At 39.0% G+C, this 22,932-nt stretch overlaps 1 protein-coding gene across 5 annotated transcripts in view; it reads right to left on the bottom strand.

The window, feature by feature from the left end:
- LOC122811806 (calcitonin gene-related peptide type 1 receptor-like) overlaps positions 1-22,932 on the bottom strand; it is a 1,193,346-nt gene that overhangs the window by 364,251 nt on the left and 806,163 nt on the right. For all 5 annotated transcript variants that reach the window (XM_044083884.1, XM_044083886.1, XM_044083888.1 and 2 more), the window contains exon 9: positions 8,695-8,755. In XM_044083884.1, coding sequence (XP_043939819.1) covers positions 8,695-8,755 — 61 coding nt within the window. The remainder of the gene's footprint in view (positions 1-8,694; positions 8,756-22,932) is intronic.

Genomic DNA, 22,932 nt, shown 5'->3' with positions numbered 1-22,932 from the left:
TGAGGTAAATATAAACCTTCCCTTACAGAGATTTCCGTTTACACGTTCGACATTCTGCACTTTCGGCATTCTCGATGCGACAATATCAAATTTGATATTGTCAGCGTTCGAGATGCTGATAGGGACCCTACATATATATATATATATATATATATATATATATATATATATATATATATATATATACTATGATGCCCACTAGGCAGTTACTCTTTCATGTGATGCTTCGATGCTTCGATATTTGGTCTTGGTACAGTCATTCTACAAGAGGGTCGACCAGTTGCTTATGCATCCAGAACTCTCACCCAAACTGAAATGCAGTATGCTCAGATAGAGAAAGAGCTTTTGGCAATTGTGTTTGCAAGTTCCATGATTATGTGTATGGCAGACTTATCCAGATCAAAACAGATCACCAGCCTCTAGTTACTATTTTCAGAAAACTCATGCATTACGCTCCAGTCAGATTGCAGTGCATGATGTTGAGATTGCAAAAGTACAATTTCAATCTTGTCTACAAGAGGCAAACTTCTTTATCTTGCTGACACATTATCCGGATCACCCAGCATTACCACGAGAATGAGAGGTTTTATTTTGAAGTCATGGAAGTGAGAAATTTTTTTTCCACATGTCTTTATGAGCTCACAGATCACACAGCTGCAGATCCAGTTTTACAAAAGCTTAACCACTTCCTCGGAGAAGGATGGCCGTCAAAGCAATCTAGTTTACCTCTAGAAGGGCAATCTTATTTTCCATACAGAGATGAGATTTTATCAGACTATGGTATTGTCATGAAAGGTTCAAAAGTCATTGTTCCAAAGTCCTTGCAACAAGAGTACATTTCTTTCTTACATCAAGGTCACCCAGGAGCAGACTATACCAAAAGAAGGGTGAGAGACCTAGTATTTTGGCCTTCTATGTCACAAAATATTGAGAGAGCACTTTCATCTTGTTCTGTGTGTTAATAGTACCAAGCCACATCAACAGAAAGAACCACTTCAGCTGAACCAGATTCTGGAACTACCTTGGTCGACAGTAACCACAGACATTTTCGAGTGGGATGGTCATCATTATTTGGTACTGGTAGACTCTTATTCAGATTGGTTTGAGCTTGACCTGCTTCCTAATGTAGCATCCAATACTGTCATTATTAAGATGAAGCATCATTTTGCAGTGCATGGTAGTCCTCACAAAGTTATTTCTGACAATGGCACGCAATTTACAAGCCAAGAGTTCAAAAGATTTGCCGAAGAATGGGATTTTATTCATGTCACGAGTAGCCCAGAGTATCCTCAGTCAAATAGTTTGGCAGAACTGCGTGTTCCAGTTTTAAGTGCAAAACAATTACTAGAAAAGTTCAAACGAGACAATAGGGATGTTTTCCTGAATCTCTTGAATCTCAGAAACATTCCTCATAATAAATATCTTGGTTCACCTGCTCAGAGACTTCTGTCGAGGCAAACCAGAACCACATTGCTAATCAGTAGTCAATTGCTGGTTCCATGTGTCAAGAACAACAGGTCAGTGAAAGCCAACTTGTTGAAGGAACGCCTATCCCAGAAGTCCTACTATGATAAGACCAGCAAACCGCTCAATCTGTTACGAGAAGGAGAAGTAGTAATGATGCAAATGTCCAAAGAATATGATTGGACTGGAGTTGTGAAAAACATCTGCCCAGAGCAGAGATCGTATATTGTGGAATCACAAGGATCATAATTCAGGCAGAATCAGAAACATTTGCTACCGGTGTCCGAGCCTATACCACAGCACATAGCCTCTGATAAAGACTCTATCTCAGAGTGAGTTGTCTGGTGTTCCAGTTCCTGAGGAAGTTCCAGAAGAATTTTCATTCCTGCAACAAATCCCGAGGCGAGTTGTTCACCAAAACCTGGCCCTGTTACTAAGTCCAATCCTGATGGTTATGTCACAAGATTTGGTCGAGTGTCAAGACCATGTTCCAGATGTACAGCGACTTGGACATGACAATATGAATCATTTGAGCATTGTGTTTATTTTCTGAATATGTATTTTGTTGCATGCCTAGCTGCTTTTTTTCTTTAAGAGGGAGGATATAGATTAGTGTGCATATCTCTTTAAGAAACCTCCTTTGGGCATGTACTAATGTATTGATTACTGAGCACGTACAGGGACAGAGTGCCATTTTTGTTAAGATATTGTAGTGTAAGCATATCTGTGTGTAAGCTCTATCTGTTAGTCAGTTTTTTATAGTTATTGAAGCTGCTATCCATTCTGATGTGATTTCATGTAATAAGCTTCTTAAACGAACTACCCTACCTGCTTGTCATCCTTGGAGTAAGGGATGAGTGATGTTGTCTTCTTATATTAAAATGAAAAGTTACTTAACCAAAGTAGTTTTGCTTTTTGTACAGTTCCAGTGCTTCTCTCTAAGAAAACACATATTTGGAATTTTAAAGTAATAAACTGGACATTTTTTTCATTTCCTTGTAGTTTTAAAACACTTTTATTCATCACCAGTTTTATTACTGTTACATATGGGGCAAAATAAAACCATTAGCACTCTAGTTCACTCTTTTTTACAACTGTGAAAAGTAAATCCCATAGAAATACTACAAGCAAAGACGTTCAGTAGATGCACATAATAGCAGTAACACAGTCAAGCCATGTGTTTTCTGAGAATAAAATAATGACTTGAGGCTGGGTTTGCTGGGTAATGAAAAAAAGCAAATGTGAGAGAAATGGAATTTTGAATTCAAATGTTCCACTTTTTGCAACACAGGAAGCATAACCTAAATCCATCAGTGGCTCACATCATATCAGTGATGATACTCACACATATGCAGATTTCCTAGAGCTCTCAACTTCCTGAACTTTTAAGTTGACGTGTCAGCAGCTTTGCCCAAAGTTTTCAAGCAGTCAGTCTGTTACAGGTCAGTTATATTGACGAGACTGGACTTCAGCTGGCATTACAGAGTTATGCTTCATGTAGCAATTCCATTTGGTGTTGTCAGTGTTAAAAAAAAACAGATCAAAGCTGCTGGAATACTGAATCTGGCATTTCTGATTAAAGCTACACTGCGACCAAATCTTTTTTCTCCTGTTCACGATCCAGTCACCTTACATAATATTAATAGTAAAAAGGCCAAGGCTTATATGTTGTTAGAGTCAAGAGGTATTGCTGAAAGTCAGTTTGTCAATAGAAATAAAGGGTAATGAGAAGTGTTAGCTGATACTGGTGTCATATTTCCGATGCTCAGAACAAATAAGTGCAAAAAGAATAGCAAGGAAAGGAATACACACATATAAAAATAAAATATTCTAGTTTTGATCATCCCTTATGTTCTATTTTGTAAAATTTTCTTTTAAATTGTTTGCCATCAGTGACCACCCATTAAGTACAAGATTTGCGTATACTGATGACCTTAGAGCCATGAGTGCATTAAGTGATTTGTTTATGGTTGTTTAAAGGAGAACCACACCCACAGACTCAAAAAAAACATGTTTATTTCATCATGGTTTGGTGTTTCCTACATTTTAACACCACTCTGGGACTATTTACAGGTTTTTAAATATTTTTATACGTAATTTCTGAGTCTGATCACATGGGATCTGGCATCTTGAAGTAATTCTCTGATTGTTTAGTCTGCCTCTGGGTATCCCACAACTCAGTACGCGTCTGTAAAAAGTTACATCACAGAGGCCTTTTTCTTTCTAAAGCTCCTGTCACTGCATTGATTTTACAGCGGTGGTGGTGCTGCTGTAGCATTGTCGCCTCACAGTAAGACGTTGTCCTGTTCGATTCTTAGCTAGAGCGTCTTCTGTGTGGAGACATGCGTGAATGGGCGTACCTTTGTTGAAGGTTGTACGTCAGCACCGGCAACGCGGCACGTAAAAATCTACTGCCAATCATTAGCGGACCGGAGTTCCACTGTGGCGACCCTTAACCGGGAAAAGCCGAAAGACACAACAACACTGCTGTCTTTCAGTCAGTTTTAAGTAACATTTCATGCTATTCAATGACTGCTTAAAACAATCTGTGCAAATGCCACAAAACAGACTTTCAAAGTGTTTTTTACTGTTGCTTCTATTTAGAATGGCTATGCTGCATGGGGTTGCCACCCCTCCATTTTCTTTCTGGACTATCCAGAAATTAAATTGATTCTCTGTTAGTCCGGAAAACACTGTACAACCTCCGGTATTCTGTTTCAAAAAAGGAAGCAGACTATCAGAGTTTGTAAATCGGCTGATTTACTATGCTTTGTTACAGAAAAGCATAGTAAATCAGCCAAAAGCAGGCATTATGAATGGGAAAAGAGGGTGCTACTGATCCAATGATGTCACCGTGATGTCACAAAGTGGATGGAGTGTGTGCAGGAGAAAGGGCTAGGCTGGGCATGGATACTGGTGATGTGAGGGATGTGACCTTACTCCGGTTTTAGCCACAATGAAAGGTGGCGAGCCTAAAGCTGCAATTTTTTTGTGAAGCCTGAATTGTACTACTTTGTCTCATCTCCCATCCCCCTTCACACCTAACTTCCCTAGCTTTCAAAATGCTAAGGGTAATTTGAGCTGTTACCTCCTGTGATTAATAGCTCACAGCAGGAGACTTGACTCATGTACTGTTTTCTTGTTCTAGCCTTTACTTTCTGTATGGGTAGGGGAAGGACCAGGGAGCTGTGATATCGTAGCATTGGTGGGGTTTTAGGGCGGTCATGGTGATATCAGTTTGGGGAGGGAATTGGCCAGAAAGCTACCTGCATTCAGTGGCCTTGATGACATCAATGAATTAGAGACTTTTTCAGGGCAGGATAAAAGTTTTTTGAAAGTGAAACTACCACAGTACAGTAATGTACTGTTCTCGTGGAGAGAAACAGTCAGTTTAAAATATTTTAAATGCTGTGTTGTTATTTATTCATAGCAGGGACAATAAATAGGAAGATAAAGGACCGAGAAGTTGAGAATTTAATAATAGAATCCCATTGCTGTCCTTTAATATTCAAGTGGAGACTGAAGAACTCAAACCTAGGTTTACAGAAGAAGCCTAGCTTATTAGGTTTTTACTATAACCTGTTGGTGATATGGATGGTTGCTTTCTCCATGCAGTTTATTGTACTGCACTGAATACTTATGATACTGATGGCTATCACAGAGGTAGCTGAAGACAGAGTATTTCTGCATTTCTCAGTTTAATTTCTCCAAGTATTTTGGGTTGCTAATACAATTATGGGAATGAAGCCCATTCCCAAGTCAGGATGTGATTAGAGTTCATGAAATTAGTATTGCGTCAGTCTTTGATGTTAGCCAAAAGTGTTTTAAGAACCCACAATGAGCCCAGAATTGATTATTTCTGTAGTTCATATGGAGTTACATGTATTGGCTGCATATCTTTATACAACAGTATTTTTTTATTACACCTGTTGTTCCTACTACTATTGGAACTGTCTGAGTATCTTTCTTCCACATTGCTCTCATTTTTACCTGCAAATACTGACATTTTATGATTTTGTTTCTCTCTGTACATAAGATGTTTTAGTCATTGGTTATAGCAATTTCAATGATCAATGCCACTTTTTTTTCATGGACTATTATATCTGTTTTTTTTTACATCTATTTTTTGACCTGTTGGCAATGGGTGAGCCCATGTGATATAAACTTCATCATTCCCTATAATGCTTTATGGTTCATGTTTCTAATGCTTCTCAGCAACATCTATATTGTAGTGTTTGCACAATTCCCATTGCAAAAGTCCTGCCACATCATTGTGCCTTTCAGTATACAGGCTCTCTGCCATGAGTGCATCACACCCAGCAACAAGATGTATGACTGTTTTCATTTCTTTGTTATAGAACCTGCATTTGACTGTTTTCCCACATGTAAAAATGCACTTTGAAAACCAACTTGTACAAAGTCTACTGTGCTAGGTCACCATTAGTCTTTCATCTTTTGGTTTTATTTCACCTCTCCTTAACCATCCCTGCACCAAATCTTGGTCAACATGAGTTTATTCCAGGAGATCTCTATGCTTGCCACTATGTTTAAGGATTTTCATTTTTTTTTCCTTCTCATCTGATCCTTTTCCTACTATTTTAGCATATTCAGTTGCTGTCTGATTTTTGTCTTCTTCTGGCTTGATTTCCATTCCCACTTTACACCAAAGCACTTCTGCTAAAATAAGCAAGGACAACATGTTAGACTTCTTTTCCTTGAGTTTTAAAAATTTCACTATGATTGGATCTGGTGAGGTCAACAGATGCTTAATGCAGTTCCATGATTACCGATCTATACATGTAATCAATTTCAAGGAGGCCCACACCTCCTCCTGACTGAGGAATATATAATATTGCTATACAGTGATTTTTATTTATTATTTGATGAGCATTAACCATTTTTCTTGTTTTCCTGTCCACCTGATCCAGTATTTTTTGTGGGCAGTTAATCACCTCAAAACTGCACGAATAGGAACAGCAAACTGGTTTATAGCTTGGATTTTATTCCTAGATGTCAAAACAGTTTTCAATATTAGTTTTAGCCTTCTGAAGTATTCTTTACTGAGCTTTATTCTCATTTTTTCATGTTTTATTGCCAATGTTTTATCTGTTCCCAAATATTTATATACTCCCTTCTGCTCAAGTTCTTTTATATCACATTCTTGTCCCAAACTGATATTTACTTTGGTTCTGCAGCTTCCCTTTTTAAATGTTGCTTTTGCACATTTATCAAGGCCAAATAACATTCTTGTATCATCTGAGAATATTTTAACCATTTATAGTTGTGCTTTCAGCTCAGCTGATTAGCTATACAGTTTTAAGTCATCCACAAAAGTAAATGAGATGTCTTTAAACAAGGTTGGTTTCTGGGAGCTAAATTTTAACCATACCCTAATCTTTTAAAGTAAACAGCTTCATGGTCTCAAGACAAAACAAAACAGCAGCAGTGCCAGAGAATCACCCTGAAGTACCCACTTTGAATTTTTATCTCTAGGATAATAATTTGCCCTTCGTTATAGCTCAGCTGTAAAGTTGTTTGCCACTGTTTTTTTGTTCACTGTAATGTAGCTAATCAGTGTAGTGTGTATCATACACATTTGTAAGCATTTCTTTACCCATAAATGTGAGGTGCTGTTGAATTCTTTTTTGTAATCTACCCATGCCATAATTAGATTCTTCCCCTTTTTACAATTCTCTATTACAGCTTTATATAGCAATAAATGATCCTTTGTTCCATATGATTTTAATTTGTTACCCTTTTGTTCTATTGCCATGATAGATTTTTTTTAAATTACCATACACTGGCTGCATCAATGCCAGTATACAATTTGTGTATTGCTGGGAAGCAAGTTATTGCTCTATATTTTTTAGGATGGCTTACGGGTTCACTCTTAAGGAGGTGTATCATTTTTCCTGTTGTTAACCATGCTGGTACCTGTTTATCATACACATATAAATAATTCTAACTCAGGGCTAAATCTTTATGTATTGATCACTTGGCTTTCTTGTTCGCACAAATATTGCATCATATCATATATTTTTTCTTTCCCACATCCATGTTTCTTTTTTATACCTTTCAATAATCTCTGGGTTTTGTTCTGTTTTCACTCTTCCTCTGTTGCTTCTTTTTTTAGACAGACCAATGTTTCTTTGTCTATGCAATGTTTTTCATGGATCTGTTGTATTAATGAATTCAAATTTTTACTTGAAGCTTTTGACAGTTTTTCATGTGCAAGTATTTTTTTCATTCTTCTAATTTCTGTTTTTAATCCTTCTGAATATCTTGTATCTGGAAATTCTGGGCTTTTCGCATAATGGTAACAATACATAATTTGTTTTTTATCCTCAGTAGTCCACCCTGTCATCTTTATGGCTTTTTTTGGCCAGTCAATTTTTGTGTTTATTGTGGACTATTACTTCCTTCTACCATGGGGGGGGGGCATACTCCCCCTGAGCTTGGCCTAACCCTGTTGTAGGAATGTTTCCATGTCTTGAGAAGTCTACACTGCCATTTTTTTTCAGTCCTGGCATCACTGTACCCACTAGGATTGGGTCCTTTTTATCTTGGGTCCTGTGTCTCCAGCTGTTTTTTTTATTTTATAACCTATCTTTCTCTATGATATATAAAACACTTTCTATATACAAGTGTTATCTTGGTGTAATTTTGTGAAAACAGAGTCCACCACTTGAAAGCACTCACCAAGACTTGAGGATCAATAATCCAGCAATACTACTGTTCTTTTCTTGATGATTTCATCTTTCAAGTAGGACCACCATTTCTTCTAGTTGGCATATTGCCTGTCTCCTCAATGCAGGGGGTGCCTCATCAAGTAATGCAGGCATACATGCAGTGGCACCCCTTGCAGTCATACTTCTTGATGCATTGCAAGAGTACATGCATGTACTACACACACTCTAGCTAGGTACTACACACACACACACACACACACACACACACACACACACACACACACACACACACACACACACACAAACACACCCTAGGTAGGTACTACACACACCCTAGCTAGGTACTACACACACTCCAGCTAGGAGGGCTCCTGTATGGTAATACCATCCTGTCTCCACATATTCCATATCTAGCCTGCCTATCAAGATTAACAGATCTATGAATTATTCAACTTATGTGACTAAAGTAGTAAGTAGAAAACAACTTGTTACAGTTAAAGGACAAATACTACAAATATGAAAAAGTGAAATGTGATCTTACTTGTCATTGTAATATAGTGTTCTAGCCAGAGCAAGGATTATCGCAGGAGCCAAGGGAAATACTGCAACAAATAAGACAAATGGAAAGAATATGGTTACTTTTTTATTCATTCCTTCATTTGATACTTCACAAGATTTCTTTTGTAGAAGAATCAGATAACATCTGATGCTCACTCTACCTTCATTTGAATGAACCACTATGCACTGAGGTAAAATGAGGTTTAATACAGAACAATTATTTTTCTTACTGTTTCACTCAGGAAGGACTAGGTGCGTTATACCATCATAATTCGAGCGTGATCTTGCTTTCACTAATTTCCACAGCTGGTTTAGCTAGAGTGCCTTAAGGACCTTTTGTCTGCCTGTGTCTATGTCCTGTCTGTCAATCTATTTATTCATTTATCTGTCATTCAGTTGATGCTTCAAATTGTTATACCTTTGCAGAAAATGGCCCAACTTCAATAGTTTCAAGTCAAGTTATAGTACAAGGGTCACGCAGCAGTGTTCAGTAAGTACATAAATACAATATGATGCCTACCAAACTCTTCTTGGGAGTGAATGTTTGATAGCCTGAAACAGATACTGTAAAAGCAGTTTTTTAACGTGTGACAGCCTTTAAACAAAAATGGTAGCAAGATGTATATTGAGCATGCTAATACTTTGAGATGAGTTAGTGAAAGAATGAGAACAGGGGAAAGAAGAGCAGGGAGAGGAGAAATACTTGAGAAATTGTTTGCAAGTGTCAGGTATTTGGTGGAAAAAAAGATTTCATAAGCTCACATTCATATTTTGTCTGTGACATCAACAATGAGAATTATCTTATTGAAAAATCTAAGTAACCTACATTACTGCTAACTATAACTTTCTAATTGCTGATTTAAATAACTGGATTACTGTGACTGATCTGTGTCTGAAAATCATTTCTTTAAGCCCAAGTGAATGAAAAATAATTATCAGAGATTGCTGTATCCTTTTACTTGTGTGTAGAAAAAGAATACTGGCACAATACTGTTGGAAAAGGTGACACTGAAAGTATACTAGCTTTCTGATTACAGTTGTGAAATGAAAAATATATACTGTAGTCACCATGTAATTTTTTTCCATGAATAATTAAGATAGCATGTTTAAAGGATAACTATGGGAAAAAAAATTAAAAATGATATATGTTTTAACTTTTCCTTCAATTTGGCTCATTGCAAACCAGTATATACCAGACAGGAGTAGTCACTACTAATTTTATTTTGTTTGTAACCCTGAATGCCCTCCTGGGGACAGACATCCTCATGAGAGTTTGTTTTCTTCTAAAGAAAAATCTTCCCCATAATACCCTGCGAGTCCACTGCTTCTGAGAATACAGTGCCCATAGCTGGACTGTCACATGACAGTTCCATGCACTTAGAATGGAAGAGCAGAGAAGAGTAGCTAATTTTGATGAGAGCCCTCAGTAAAAGTATCATTTACTGTCACACAGTACCTCTTACAAATGTGTTTCCTACTGATGTGTTACACATTCTGTGAAAAAAACTTCCAGAATTGACAGCTCATTGCTGAGGTAACAGACTTTTTTTAGACATTCAGCTTTGATCTGCTTCAATTCCTTCTCAAGTTACTCCTCTCATATTCCAAGCTAGTAAGAGTATCACATTTCCTGAACTGCTAGGTTTAGCTGATTTGAATGACAATACACACCAAACAGATTTGCTTGCAGTCAGCCTGGTGTGACATCTCTCTCCTTCCCCCTATTATCTGGCTAACACTTTCACAGTAACTCATGGTACAAAAATGCTTTTAGCAATCTTTAATATAAAGGTGTCTAATTATTCCTCTCAACATACCTGTAACATACACAGATTACAATTAATCTTGGCCACTGATAGATTTAGCTATGACTGCAAATTCATACTATAATCATAAAGAATATTCATATTTGTGTTGCATACATACCTCTCAACCATACCAAATTACTCGGGTTTTACTGAGTTTTGGAGTCCAAATGAAGGGGTGCCATAATTCCCGAGTGGCATCCCTTCATTTCCGATTTTTTTCTTTTCGTTTATTTATTTTTTTGAATATTGCGCTGTCGGAGCTGATGTCATCACATGCGGGATGACATCAGCCCCGTCAGGGCTATTAGTCAGTCGAAATTGAGCTCAAGGAGCTTGCATCATCATTTCTGGCTCCAAATGCGAGCGGGAACAGCAGTTGGATTTATGAAACAGCACAGCAGCAAATGCAAGTGGTTGGATTTATGAAACAGCACAGCAGCGAGCGAGAAACAGCGGTGGATTTATGACAGCAGCAGCACCCATTTCAGGGAAAGTTTTGGATTTATCTAAGGAAAGTGGATTATTGGCAGCTCGTTTTGTTTGGGGTTTATCTAAGGAAAGTGGATTATTGGCAGCTCGTTTTGTTTGGGGGAAGTGCATATTTGGATTGCAGCACTCTCATTGGAAGTGATATGTGTGTGTGTGTGTGTGTGTGTGTGTGTGTGTGTGTGTGTGTGTGTGTACATGCCCCCATGTAATAGACCTGGTGGCTAGAGGTATTCAGGCTCAAACCCTGTACCTTTGGTACAGAGTAAAAAGAGCCTAAAGTCCCTAGCCACCACCATTTCTGAGCTTTGTCCAGATTTGGTTTGTGCTAAGAGTTGAGAGCTATGGTGAGAAGTGAACAGAATTTGTATTCCCCCATTAATGGCTTTGTTGTTTGTCCAGGATTTTTGTGCTAAGAGTTGAGAGCTATGGTGAGTGAGAAGTGAGAACTGAATTTGTATTCCCTCATTATTGGCTTTGTCCAGGTTTTTTGTGCTAAGAGGTTGAGAGCTATGGTGAGAAGTGAGAACTGAATTCACTAAATGATAGCCATTAAGTTTCAGTCTTCCTAATTTTTAGGGAACTGCTGATTTGGCATAGTGGTATCAAGAGTGGCCTTAGGAAAACTGGCGCCCAAGGCAAAAGGGCTCCATGGCGTCCCACACCACACTACACTACCTGGTGTCCCCATCCTGGTCTACCTACACCAAATAAATACTGGAAAAGCACCCCTACCAGAGCGGCACCATAGGCGGCCGCCTATTTGGCCTATGCCTAAGGCCGGCTATGAGTGGTATGTTGCTGTGACTGTAGTGCATAGGGTCCTGGGTTCAAGACTTGCCAGTGAAATGCATGGTGGTAACACATTTTATTCTAGCAATTTTCCAAAATTATACAAGCAATGTTTAAAATGTGTCCCTGGTAAGTCCCTAGCCACCACCACTTGTGAGCTTTGTCCAGGTTTTTTGTTCTAAGCGTTGAGAGCTATGTTGAGAAGTGAGAACTGAATTTGTATTCCCCCATTATTGGCATTGTTTGTCCAGGTGTTTTGTGCTAAGAGGTTGAGAGCTATGGTGAGAAGTGAGAACTGAATTCACTAAATGATAGCCATTATGTTTCAGTCTTATTTTTTTCAGGAAACCGCTGATTTGCCATAGTGGTATGTTGCTCTGACTGTAGTGCATAGGGTCCTGGGTTCAAGACATGCCAGTGACATGCATGGTGTTAACACATTTTATTCTAGCAACTTTCCAAAATTATACAAGCAATGTTTAAAATGCGCCCCTGGTTTTTGACCTTTTACCCCCCACAAAAAAAACTGAAGATGCAAATAAGTGCGAGAAGCTGTGCAAGATGCCTATGGCTTACACTACTGTCATTCTATTTATAGTGTGGGTGTGGAAGTAGACTTTTATGATGGAAATGTTCTGAATTGGGCAGTTTTGCCATTATTGGTTTATGCATTTTGTTTCATTGCCTACATTACAGCCTACTGGAAAAATGTCCAAACAATAAATTTAAAATGCTCTCTGTCTAACAAGTGTGCTGTATTATACAAGGAATATAACTTAAAGTCAGGAAGGTGTATCAAAGAAAAGAACACATGTATGTTTCTTGTTTTGTGTGCAAGGGGCCAATAATTTGAAAACAACCCAAAGGTATTCTTTATCCACCACTGGCCAGATGCATTTTCTTTGGATGTGGTGTGTGGGTTTCAGTGCTATTTCAATGAATGTGAGTTTCAAGGGCAGAGACGTTTTAATGCCAAGTCTATTTTCATTGTGAGACAATATTGCTTTGTTTAGCAGATGTCTAAGTGTTTGTGGATTGTTGTGCTGCAAAATGAAAAAATAAAATCCAAATAATCATTGTAGAAGTAAAGCAGTATGCCACATTAGTGTTTATGGCAAATGGGGAGAAATTGCCAGGTAATGGGACATTGGAATGGCTGCAGGGGGACTCTGGTGCCATATTTTGATTGCCTGTTCTGCAATTTGCATTTGAAAGTTGGTATCCCACAATTCCATTGGATTACCTAATTATATATGCAAATTAGATGTTAATCAGCGTACAAATTTGTATCTATTTTTCATGGGCCTTGTCCAGATTTTTGATGTTTCCAGGTTGAGAGGCATGGTTGCATAGAATTGCAGTTGTCTGCCTTGTTATCCCTTATGCATGCCACTGATGTCTCCTATTTGTAGGTACTACTGGCTTTGTGTGCACATATTCATTGGTGTTATGCTGTTTTTGATGCAACATAATATATTCTTTACTTCATGCTATGCAGTGTCTACTGTCACTGTTTTCCATTGCAGGCTGCCACAACAAGCTTTTCTATTCAGTGATGCACAAAATTTCACACATTTCCTCAAGAAGCTAGAGAAAACAGACTACCTCCAACAATATGCTTAAAAGGCTTAAAAACCTCAGCTTTGGCTGGCTAACAACTTGCTATATTCAACTGGACGTATAAGAGAATTTAAGTACCTTTATCTGCTTTTTTTTTCCAAAAAATACAGTATTTAAATTGATTTTAACTGTGTGGAAGGAATATTTAGCTGAACTGGAAGTTTTCACTCTGCTCTTCAGTGTGGAAGGAATATTAGCTGAACTGGTAGTTAGTCAGTGTTTGCTGAATTTTGTTATTTGCTAGTAATTACAGGTGTGGGGGTAGTCACATTCTTTGATTTCCTGTCCTTGCCTATTTAAGTGGTACAGTGTGAAATATTTTCTGCTTAATAACCTCAGCTTTGGCCGGCTAACAACTTGCTATATTCAACTGGACATATAAGAGAATTTAAGTACCTTTATCTGCTTTTTTTTTTTCAAAAAATACAGTATTTAAATTGATTTTAACTGTGTGGAAGGAATATTTAGCTGAACTGGAAGTTTTCACTCTGCTCTTCAGTGTGGAAGGAATATTAGCTGAACTGGTAGTTAGTCAGTGTTTGCTGAATTTTGTTATTTGCTAGTAATTACAGGTGTGGGGGTAGTCACATTCTTTGATTTCCTGTCCTTGCCTATTTAAGTGGTACAGTGTGAAATATTTTCTGCTTAAAAACCTCAGCTTTGGCCGGCTAACAACTTGCTATATTCAACTGGACGTATAAGAGAATTTAAGTACCTTTATCTGCTTTTTTTCAAAAAATACAGTATTTAAATTGATTTTAACTGTGTGGAAGGAATATTTAGCTGAACTGGAAGTTTTCACTCTGCTCTTCAGTGTGGAAGGAATATTAGCTGAACTGGTAGTTAGTCAGTGTTTGCTGAATTTTGTTATTTGCTAGTAATTACAGGTGTGGGGGTAGTCACATTCTTTGATTTCCTGTCCTTGCCTATTTAAGTGGTACAGTGTGAAATGTTTTCTGCTTAAAACCTCAGCTTTGGCCGGCTAACAACTTGCTATATTCAACTGGACATATAAGAGAATTTAAGTACCTTTATCTGCTTTTTTTCTCAAAAAAATACAGTATTTAAATTGATTTTAACTGTGTGGAAGGAATATTTAGCTGAACTGGAAGTTTTCACTCTGCTCTTCAGTGTGGAAGGAATATTAGCTGAACTGGTAGTTAGTCAGTGTTTGCTGAATTTTGTTATTTGCTAGTAATTACAGGTGTGGGGTTAGTCACATTCTTTGATTTCCTGTCCTTGCCTATTTAAGTGGTACAGTGTGAAATATTTTCTACTTAAAAACCTCAGCTTTGGCCGGCTAACAACTTGCTATATTCAACTGGACGTATAAGAGAATTTAAGTACCTTTATCTGCTTTTTTTTTCAAAAAATACAGTATTTAAATTGATTTTAACTGTGTGGAAGGAATATTTAGCTGAACTGGAAGTTTTCACTCTGCTCTTCAGTGTGGAAGGAATATTAGCTGAACTGGTAGTTAGTCAGTGTTTGCTGAATTTTGTTATTTGCTAGTAATTACAGGTGTGGGGGTAGTCACATTCTTTGATTTCCTGTCCTTGCCTATTTAAGTGGTACAGTGTGAAATATTTTCTACTTAAAAACCTCAGCTTTGGCCGGCTAACAACTTGCTATATTCAACTGGACGTATAAGAGAATTTAAGTACCTTTATCTGCTTTTTTTTTTCAAAAAATACAGTATTTAAATTGATTTTAACTGTGTGGAAGGAATATTTAGCTGAACTGGAAGTTTTCACTCTGCTTTTCAGTGTGGAAGGAATATTAGCTTAACTGGTAGTTAGTCAGTGTTTGCTGAATTTTGTTATTTGCTAGTAATTACAGGTGTGGGGGTAGTCACATTCTTTGATTTCCTGCCCTTGCCTATTTAAGTGGTACAGTGTGAAATATTTTCTGCTTAAAAACCTCAGCTTTGGCCGGCTAACAACTTGCTATATTCAACTGGACGTATAAGAGAATTTAAGTACCTTTATCTGCTTTTTTTTCAAAAAATACAGTATTTAAATTGATTTTAACTGTGTGGAAGGAATATTTAGCTGAACTGGAAGTTTTCACTCTGCTCTTCAGTGTGGAAGGAATATTAGCTGAACTGGTAGTTAGTCAGTGTTTGCTGAATTTTGTTATTTGCTAGTAATTACAGGTGTGGGGGTAGTCACATTCTTTGATTTCCTGCCCTTGCCTATTTAAGTGGTACAGTGTGAAATATTTTCTGCTTAAAAACCTCAGCTTTGGCCGGCTAACAACTTGCTATATTCAACTGGACGTATAAGAGAATTTAAGTACCTTTATCTGCTTTTTTTCAAAAAATACAGTATTTAAATTGATTTTAACTGTGTGGAAGGAATATTTAGCTGAACTGGAAGTTTTCACTCTGCTCTTCAGTGTGGAAGGAATATTAGCTGAACTGGTAGTTAGTCAGTGTTTGCTGAATTTTGTTATTTGCTAGTAATTACAGGTGTGGGGTTAGTCACATTCTTTGATTTCCTGTCCTTGCCTATTTAAGTGGTACAGTGTGAAATATTTTCTGCTTAAAAACCTCAGCTTTGGCCGGCTAACAACTTGCTATATTCAACTGGACATATAAGAGAATTTAAGTACCTTTATCTGCTTTTTTTTCAAAAAATACAGTATTTAAATTGATTTTAACTGTGTGGAAGGAATATTTAGCTGAACTGGAAGTTTTCACTCTGCTCTTCAGTGTGGAAGGAATATTAGCTGAACTGGTAGTTAGTCAGTGTTTGCTGAATTTTGTTATTTGCTAGTAATTACAGGTGTGGGGTTAGTCACATTCTTTGATTTCCTGTCCTTGCCTATTTAAGTGGTACAGTGTGAAATATTTTCTACTTAAAAACCTCAGCTTTGGCCGGCTAACAACTTGCTATATTCAACTGGACGTATAAGAGAATTTAAGTACCTTTATCTGCTTTTTTTCAAAAAATACAGTATTTAAATTGATTTTAACTGTGTGGAAGGAATATTTAGCTGAACTGGAAGTTTTCACTCTGCTCTTCAGTGTGGAAGGAATATTAGCTGAACTGGTAGTTAGTCAGTGTTTGCTGAATTTTGTTATTTGCTAGTAATTACAGGTGTGGGGGTAGTCACATTCTTTGATTTCCTGTCCTTGCCTATTTAAGTGGTACAGTGTGAAATATTTTCTGCTTAAAAACCTCAGCTTTGGCCGGCTAACAACTTGCTATATTCAACTGGACGTATAAGAGAATTTAAGTACCTTTATCTGCTTTTTTTTTCAAAAAAGACAGTATTTAAATTGATTTTAACTGTGTGGAAGGAATATTTAGCTGAACAGGAAGTTTTCACTCTGCTTTTCAGTGTGGAAGGAATATTAGCTGAACTGGTAGTTAGTCAGTGTTTGCTGAATTTTGTTATTTGCTAGTAATTACAGGTGTGGGGGTAGTCACATTCTTTGATTTCCTGCCCTTGCCTATTTAAGTGGTACAGTGTGAAATATTTTCTGCTTAAAACCTCAGCTTTGGCCGGCTAACAACTTGCTATATTCAACTGGACGTATAAGAGAATTTAAGTACCTTTATCTGCTTTTTTTTCAAAAAAATACAGTATTTAAATTGATTTTAACTGTGTGGAAGGAATATTTAGCTGAACTGGAAGTTTTCACTCTGCTCTTCAGTGTGGAAGGAATATTAGCTGAACTGGTAGTTAGTTAGTGTTTGCTGAATTTTGTTATTTGCTAGTAATTACAGGTGTGGGGGTAGTCACATTCTTTGATTTCCTGCCCTTGCCTATTTAAGTGGTACAGTGTGAAATATTTTCTGCTTAAAAACCTCAGCTTTGGCCGGCTAACAACTTGCTATATTCAACTGGACGTATAAGAGAATTTAAGTACCTTTATCTGCTTTTTTTTTTCAAAAATACAGTATTTAAATTGATTTTAACTGTGTGGAAGGAATATTTAGCTGAACTGGAAGTTTTCACTCTGCTCTTCAGTGTGGAAGGAATATTAGCTGAACTGGTAGTTAGTCAGTGTTTGCTGAATTTTGTTATTTGCTAGTAATTACAGGTGTGGGGGTAGTCACATTCTTTGATTTCCTGTCCTTGCCTATTTAAGTGGTACAGTGTGAAATATTTTCTGCTTAAAACCTCAGCTTTGGCGGCTATCAACTTGCTATATTCAACTGGACGTATAAGAGAATTTAAGTACCTTTACCTGCTTTTTTTTTCAAAAAATACAGTATTTAAATTGATTTTAACTGTGTGGAAGGAATATTTAGCTGAACTGGAAGTTTTCACTCTGCTCTTCAGTTTGTCCCACCCACCCTCCTTGTTTTTTTTTTGGTGTTAATCTTAGTGGCCTTGCAGCTGCCCGCCCCTCTTGTAAATTTGTGTTTGGATACTCCTTCTGGGCCCATCTCATTTGCTCACTCAACTGAGTGCAGTGAGATCATATTCTGATTTCAGGCACTCCTACTGTGTACAAAGAGAGCATCTGGGAAACAGAAAAAAAAAATTTAAGCTTGTTTCCTGCCTTTCCTGTTAAGTGGTATATACTATTTGTAGGCTTTTGAGCCCTCAAGCCCTTCTGTGTTGGAGGGAAGCCTTCTAGCTTAGTTTTTTTCCCCTATAACTAGCCAGTTTTCTAGTTTCAGCACTCAAATCTGTTTCTTTGATCTCAGCACTTGTTCAGAAAAAAAAAAAAAAAAAAAAAAAAATTTAATCTGCTTTTACTGTACTTGTATTTCTACCTACTTTTTTTTACTTTTGCATCATCTTAAAAGTACTCAATTGTATTTATTACTGCTTGGTGTAACTCATTCTAAGCCTTCTGGTTTAAACACTTGGGCTTCGGACCAGTTGTTTTGCACTGAGAGGGTTTGTGGTCTGCACTGTAGTGGCAGAACAGGTAGCTTACATCCTTCTAGGTTGGGAACTGCTGATTGAGGGCTCAGTGTCTGTTATTCTAAACGTGTATTAATTCTGGTTTAAGCACTTAGGCTTTCAGGCCAGTTATTTTACATTAAGAGGGTTCGTGGTCTGCACTCTTGTGGGAGGAGAGGCTGGACTCTGCCCTTCTGAGCTGGGAATTTCTGGTTTGTGTAACTTGAGCACTAATCCAGGCATCCTTTAAAGTATTCAATTGTATTTATTACTGCTTGGTAGTAACTTGATTAAAGTTTAGCTGTCATTCTAAGTCTTTTGGATTAAGCACTTGGGCTTCAGACCAGTTGTTTTACATTAGGAAGGTTTGTGGCATGCACTGTGGTGGCAGGACAGGTAGCTTTCATAGGTTCATAGGTTCATAGGTTCATACTAGGCTATCTGCCCGAGGGCATTTACAAGCCTAGCCCATCGTTTTGTGGCTTAGGCCACCCCTTTAGTATGGGGAACTATACCCATTATTTTTCTGTGCCTCTGTCGAGCAGTGACACTGAGGTAATCCCTGGGGTATATCTGCGATCTCCCATCCATTGGTCAAGATTTCTCTTGAACAAGGCCAGCGAGGTGCTCTGCCTCACATGTACCGGGATTTTGTTCCACAGCATAGGGAGTCTTTGGGTGATGAATCTATCCCTCCAGCACGTCCTATTAATAGCCGTGTCAAGGTTTAAGTCTCCGCCCTTGTGGCTCTGATGGATCTAGATTTTTGAGGTGAAGCATATTCATCAAATCTGGGTTTGACATGGCCTTGTATGTTAGGCAAAGGTCACCTCTGAGCAAGCGGTAAGCGACTGAATAGACCTGGAGTTCTTTCAGTCGGGCAGCATAGGACAGATTTTTGAGACCCTTTATCCTTTTGGTGAGGAACTTTTGTGGCCTCCCAGCTGCTGCAAGTGTCGGGTCAGATACATTCCGAATGGGGCATTGTACTCAATCATTGGTCTGATGAGTGATGAGTAAAGGGAGACTATGACCTCCCTTGATCTAGATGAGAATCCCTTCATGATAAGGTGGGCAATGTAGAAGGTCTTCCTAACTACTTTAGCTACATGGGTGTCGAATGACAGACTACTATCAACCTGGGTCCCCAGGTCCCTGATAACTTCTTCTGTGCTCAGTGGATTGCCACCTATTTGGTAGCTAGGGGTAACCTTGTTTTTCCCGAAGGGTATGACTATGCATTTTTGGCATTTAACTTTAGGCCGTGGCTCTGGCACCAGTTATCCGTTTCTGTGAGACCCTTCTGAAGGATATCTGTGTCAGATGTGTTTTCTACTATGGCCCAGTTTGCAGTCATCTGCAAACTTTGTCAGCCATAACCCTCCTGTGTTTGCTTGTACTGGAAAAGTAGATGCCAAACAAGAGTGGGCCCAGGACTGAGCCCTGTGGGACACCACTTGTGACAGGCTTTGAGTCTGACATGGCGCCAGCAGCTCTGACCCTGTGGGTTCTGTCACTCAGCCAGTTTGCAACCCATCTTGTGATGTATGGGTTGACATTTAAGCTGATGAGTTTTTCAATGATACCCGAATGGGGTATTGTATCGAAGGCCTTAGCCAGATCGAGGTAGGCTGTATGGACTGCCTTTCCCTCATCAATGGCTTTGGTGACTGTTTCGAAAAAGTCAACCAAGTTTAAAAGGCATGATCTGCCTTTGACAAAGCCAAACTGGGTTGGATCCAAAGTCTGCAAAGTCCCTATGTCTTTATTTATGAGGTCCATTATGATCCTCTCCATGGCTTTGCAGATAAGGCTTGTCAAGCTAATGGGCCGGTAATTTCCAGGGTCGGTTCCTTCTAAGTTGGGAACTGCTGATTGAGAGCCCAGTGTCTGTTATTCTTAAAGTGTATTAGTTCTGGTTTAGGCACTTGGGCTTCAGGCCAGTTATTTTACATTAAGAAGGTTTGTGGTCTGCACTCTTGTGGGAGAAGAGGCTGGACTCTGCCCTTCTGAGCTGGGAATTTCTGGTTAAAGGTTTATAGTGCCTGAATATTTGAACTGTATCTTACTGAAATTGGTACACCTTGTTTGCTGTAGCATAGACTAGATCCAGGCCTGCTGAATATAGCTTTGTTTATATGCTTGTTGTTTGTTTGCTTGTTATTTCCCTGGAACGCTAATTCCACCTAATACGCGGCTTCTCAGCTTCTGTGGCTCACTAGTGATATCTGCATTGCTTACTGTACTTATTTCCTTGTTTCACTTGAAAGAAAGTTACTGTTTGTCGTTTTGCATTTAAGTTACCTGTAACACATTGCACTTAAGTTACCTGGCACTTGCTCACTAAAGCAATTATATAAGTCAGCACTAAAAATTAAAAGCACTACACCCTCACTCCCCACTGGCCCTGGTTTTCAATTATTAAGGAATTCCCAATATTATTCTGGCATGTCCAAAGGTCAGTTGTCAATCTCCTCTCCGGTCCAGCTGGTGAATCTGGGAATCTTGAGGCAATGTTACAACTGCCTCATGTACACAGACAACCCTCTCCTCCTCCCAACAAATTCCAACACATGTGAGAGATGCAACCATATAGCCAAACTGGAGGCTAAGCTCTCTCAACTCAGTACTGGCATAACCAGTCAGGAGGAGAAGGAAACCATACTCACTACAATTCCAGTCTCACATAGACCTACCACGACAGCAAACCAAACACATAATCACACAAAAACATACTGAGGCTCTAAATAAAGATCTGCCGAAGCAGCAGAGACCTCCAAAGCAGACACCCAAGCAGCCGCTACCCCAAAACAAAACACGTGCAACACATATCTCACAAAGCCAGTGTGCCAAACAGTCACAGCCCTTAAGACTAAACAACACACCTGATACACTTGTAATAGGTGACTCTATCGTCAGGCACACTGACGTCCCGCTCACCAGGCTGAACAAGGAGAGGGTCACAGTGAGCAGCCTGTCGGGTGCTAGGATCCGCCACATAACACAAGCACTCAAGTCACTCCAAGGCAAGTACAAATATGACTCAGTCATTGTCCATGCTGGTGTGAATGACCTGAGATGTACCTCCCTGGACTACATGAAAAGAGACATAAAGGAGCTCTCTGAGCATGTAGCCCAGGCCGGTATGACCCTGACCTTGAGTAGCATCTTACCCTCACCAAGAATGATGCCACAATATGAAGACAAGATGATCAATTTCAACAATTGGCTTAAGTACTGGTGTCATTCAAAGGGGATCCAATGCCTGTCAGCTTGGGATGATATGCTCGACAAGCCACGATGCTTCGCTAGGGATGGCTTGCACCTGTCACCCTGGGCTTTCGGATATTGGCAAAGGCTCTTGCTACCCCATAGTGCCTTTTTAGGCAAGGCTCAAAAGACAAACCCACCTCTATAGGTATCACAAGGGATAAGAAACTAAGAGTAATGCTACTCAACGCCAGAAGTCTAAACCTCAAGATGCACGCACTCGAAACTCTCCTTAGCATGGAGAACATCGATATCTGTGCAGTAACAGAAACCTGGTTCAGGGCTCCCGAGAGCACCCCAGCACTACCAGGTTATACCTCATACCATGCTTTTCGGCCCCAAAACTTGGACCGAACCACAAAAGGAGGGGGAGTATCGATATTCATCAAAGATACCCACACCTCCAGGTTGGTGGCAAAGCACGAAGCATCAGAGACTATCCATGTGCAACTAACAGTGGGTAAAACTGCCTTCCAGTTTATAGCCTGCTACAGACCACCCTCCCAAACCCAGGAACCCCACTCGGCCTTCCTGAGAACACTGGAAAATATGAAGGTCTCTCCAAACACCATTATATTGGGCGACTTCAACTACCCAAACATAGACTGGGAGCATTACTCTAGCTCCAACACCCTAGCCCAAAGGTTCCTAGAATTTATAAACTCAAATGCTATGGAACAACTTGTTACCACTCCCACAAGAGGGGAAAACATACTGGACCTGATCATCACCAACATGGGGACTCTATGCTCCAGACCAGAAGTGTATCCCTCACTGGTAAGATCAGACCATAAACTAATCTCACTGGATATTCACATCCCGACCCCACCCCTGCCCAGAAAACCACAGTGAAAAACTTCTCTAAAGCAAATTTTACACTCCTCAAAACTGAGGTGGAATCCTTCAAAGCCCCGGCCTGTGGAAAATACAGCCCAGACCGCAGAATCCTTTATAAACGCATTCTATGAACACCTTCAGGAATGCATGGATCATGCAATCCCAAATAAAACCAAGACCCAATCCTCCAAAGGCAGACGTCCTGTCTGGTGGACCCCAGCCATAAACAAACTATACAATAGAAGGAGGAAGCTACTAAATGATAAAGCAAAATCCCAAAAGGGAAGGCATCACTGATCAGTATTAGCAAAAAACTACGGGCACACATAAAATTGTCTAAGGCCAGCTTCGAGAGAAAAATTGCACAGGACACTAAGGATAATTACAAGGCTTTCTTTAGTTATGTTAGGAACCTGGGTGGTAATTCCCAGATATGCTCAGAATTAGTCCAAAATGACAAAAAATACACCGAACCCACAGACATTGCCAACATCCTAGCTGACAGGTTCAGCGCAAACTTCTCCCTCCCCACCAAAAGGGCA

Source organism: Protopterus annectens, chromosome 9.part0, assembly GCF_019279795.1.
Source record: "Protopterus annectens isolate FY-2018-M chromosome 9.part0, PAN1.0, whole genome shotgun sequence".
Taxonomy (NCBI): Eukaryota; Metazoa; Chordata; order Ceratodontiformes; family Protopteridae; genus Protopterus; species Protopterus annectens.
This window is presented reverse-complemented; position numbering and strand designations above follow the sequence as displayed.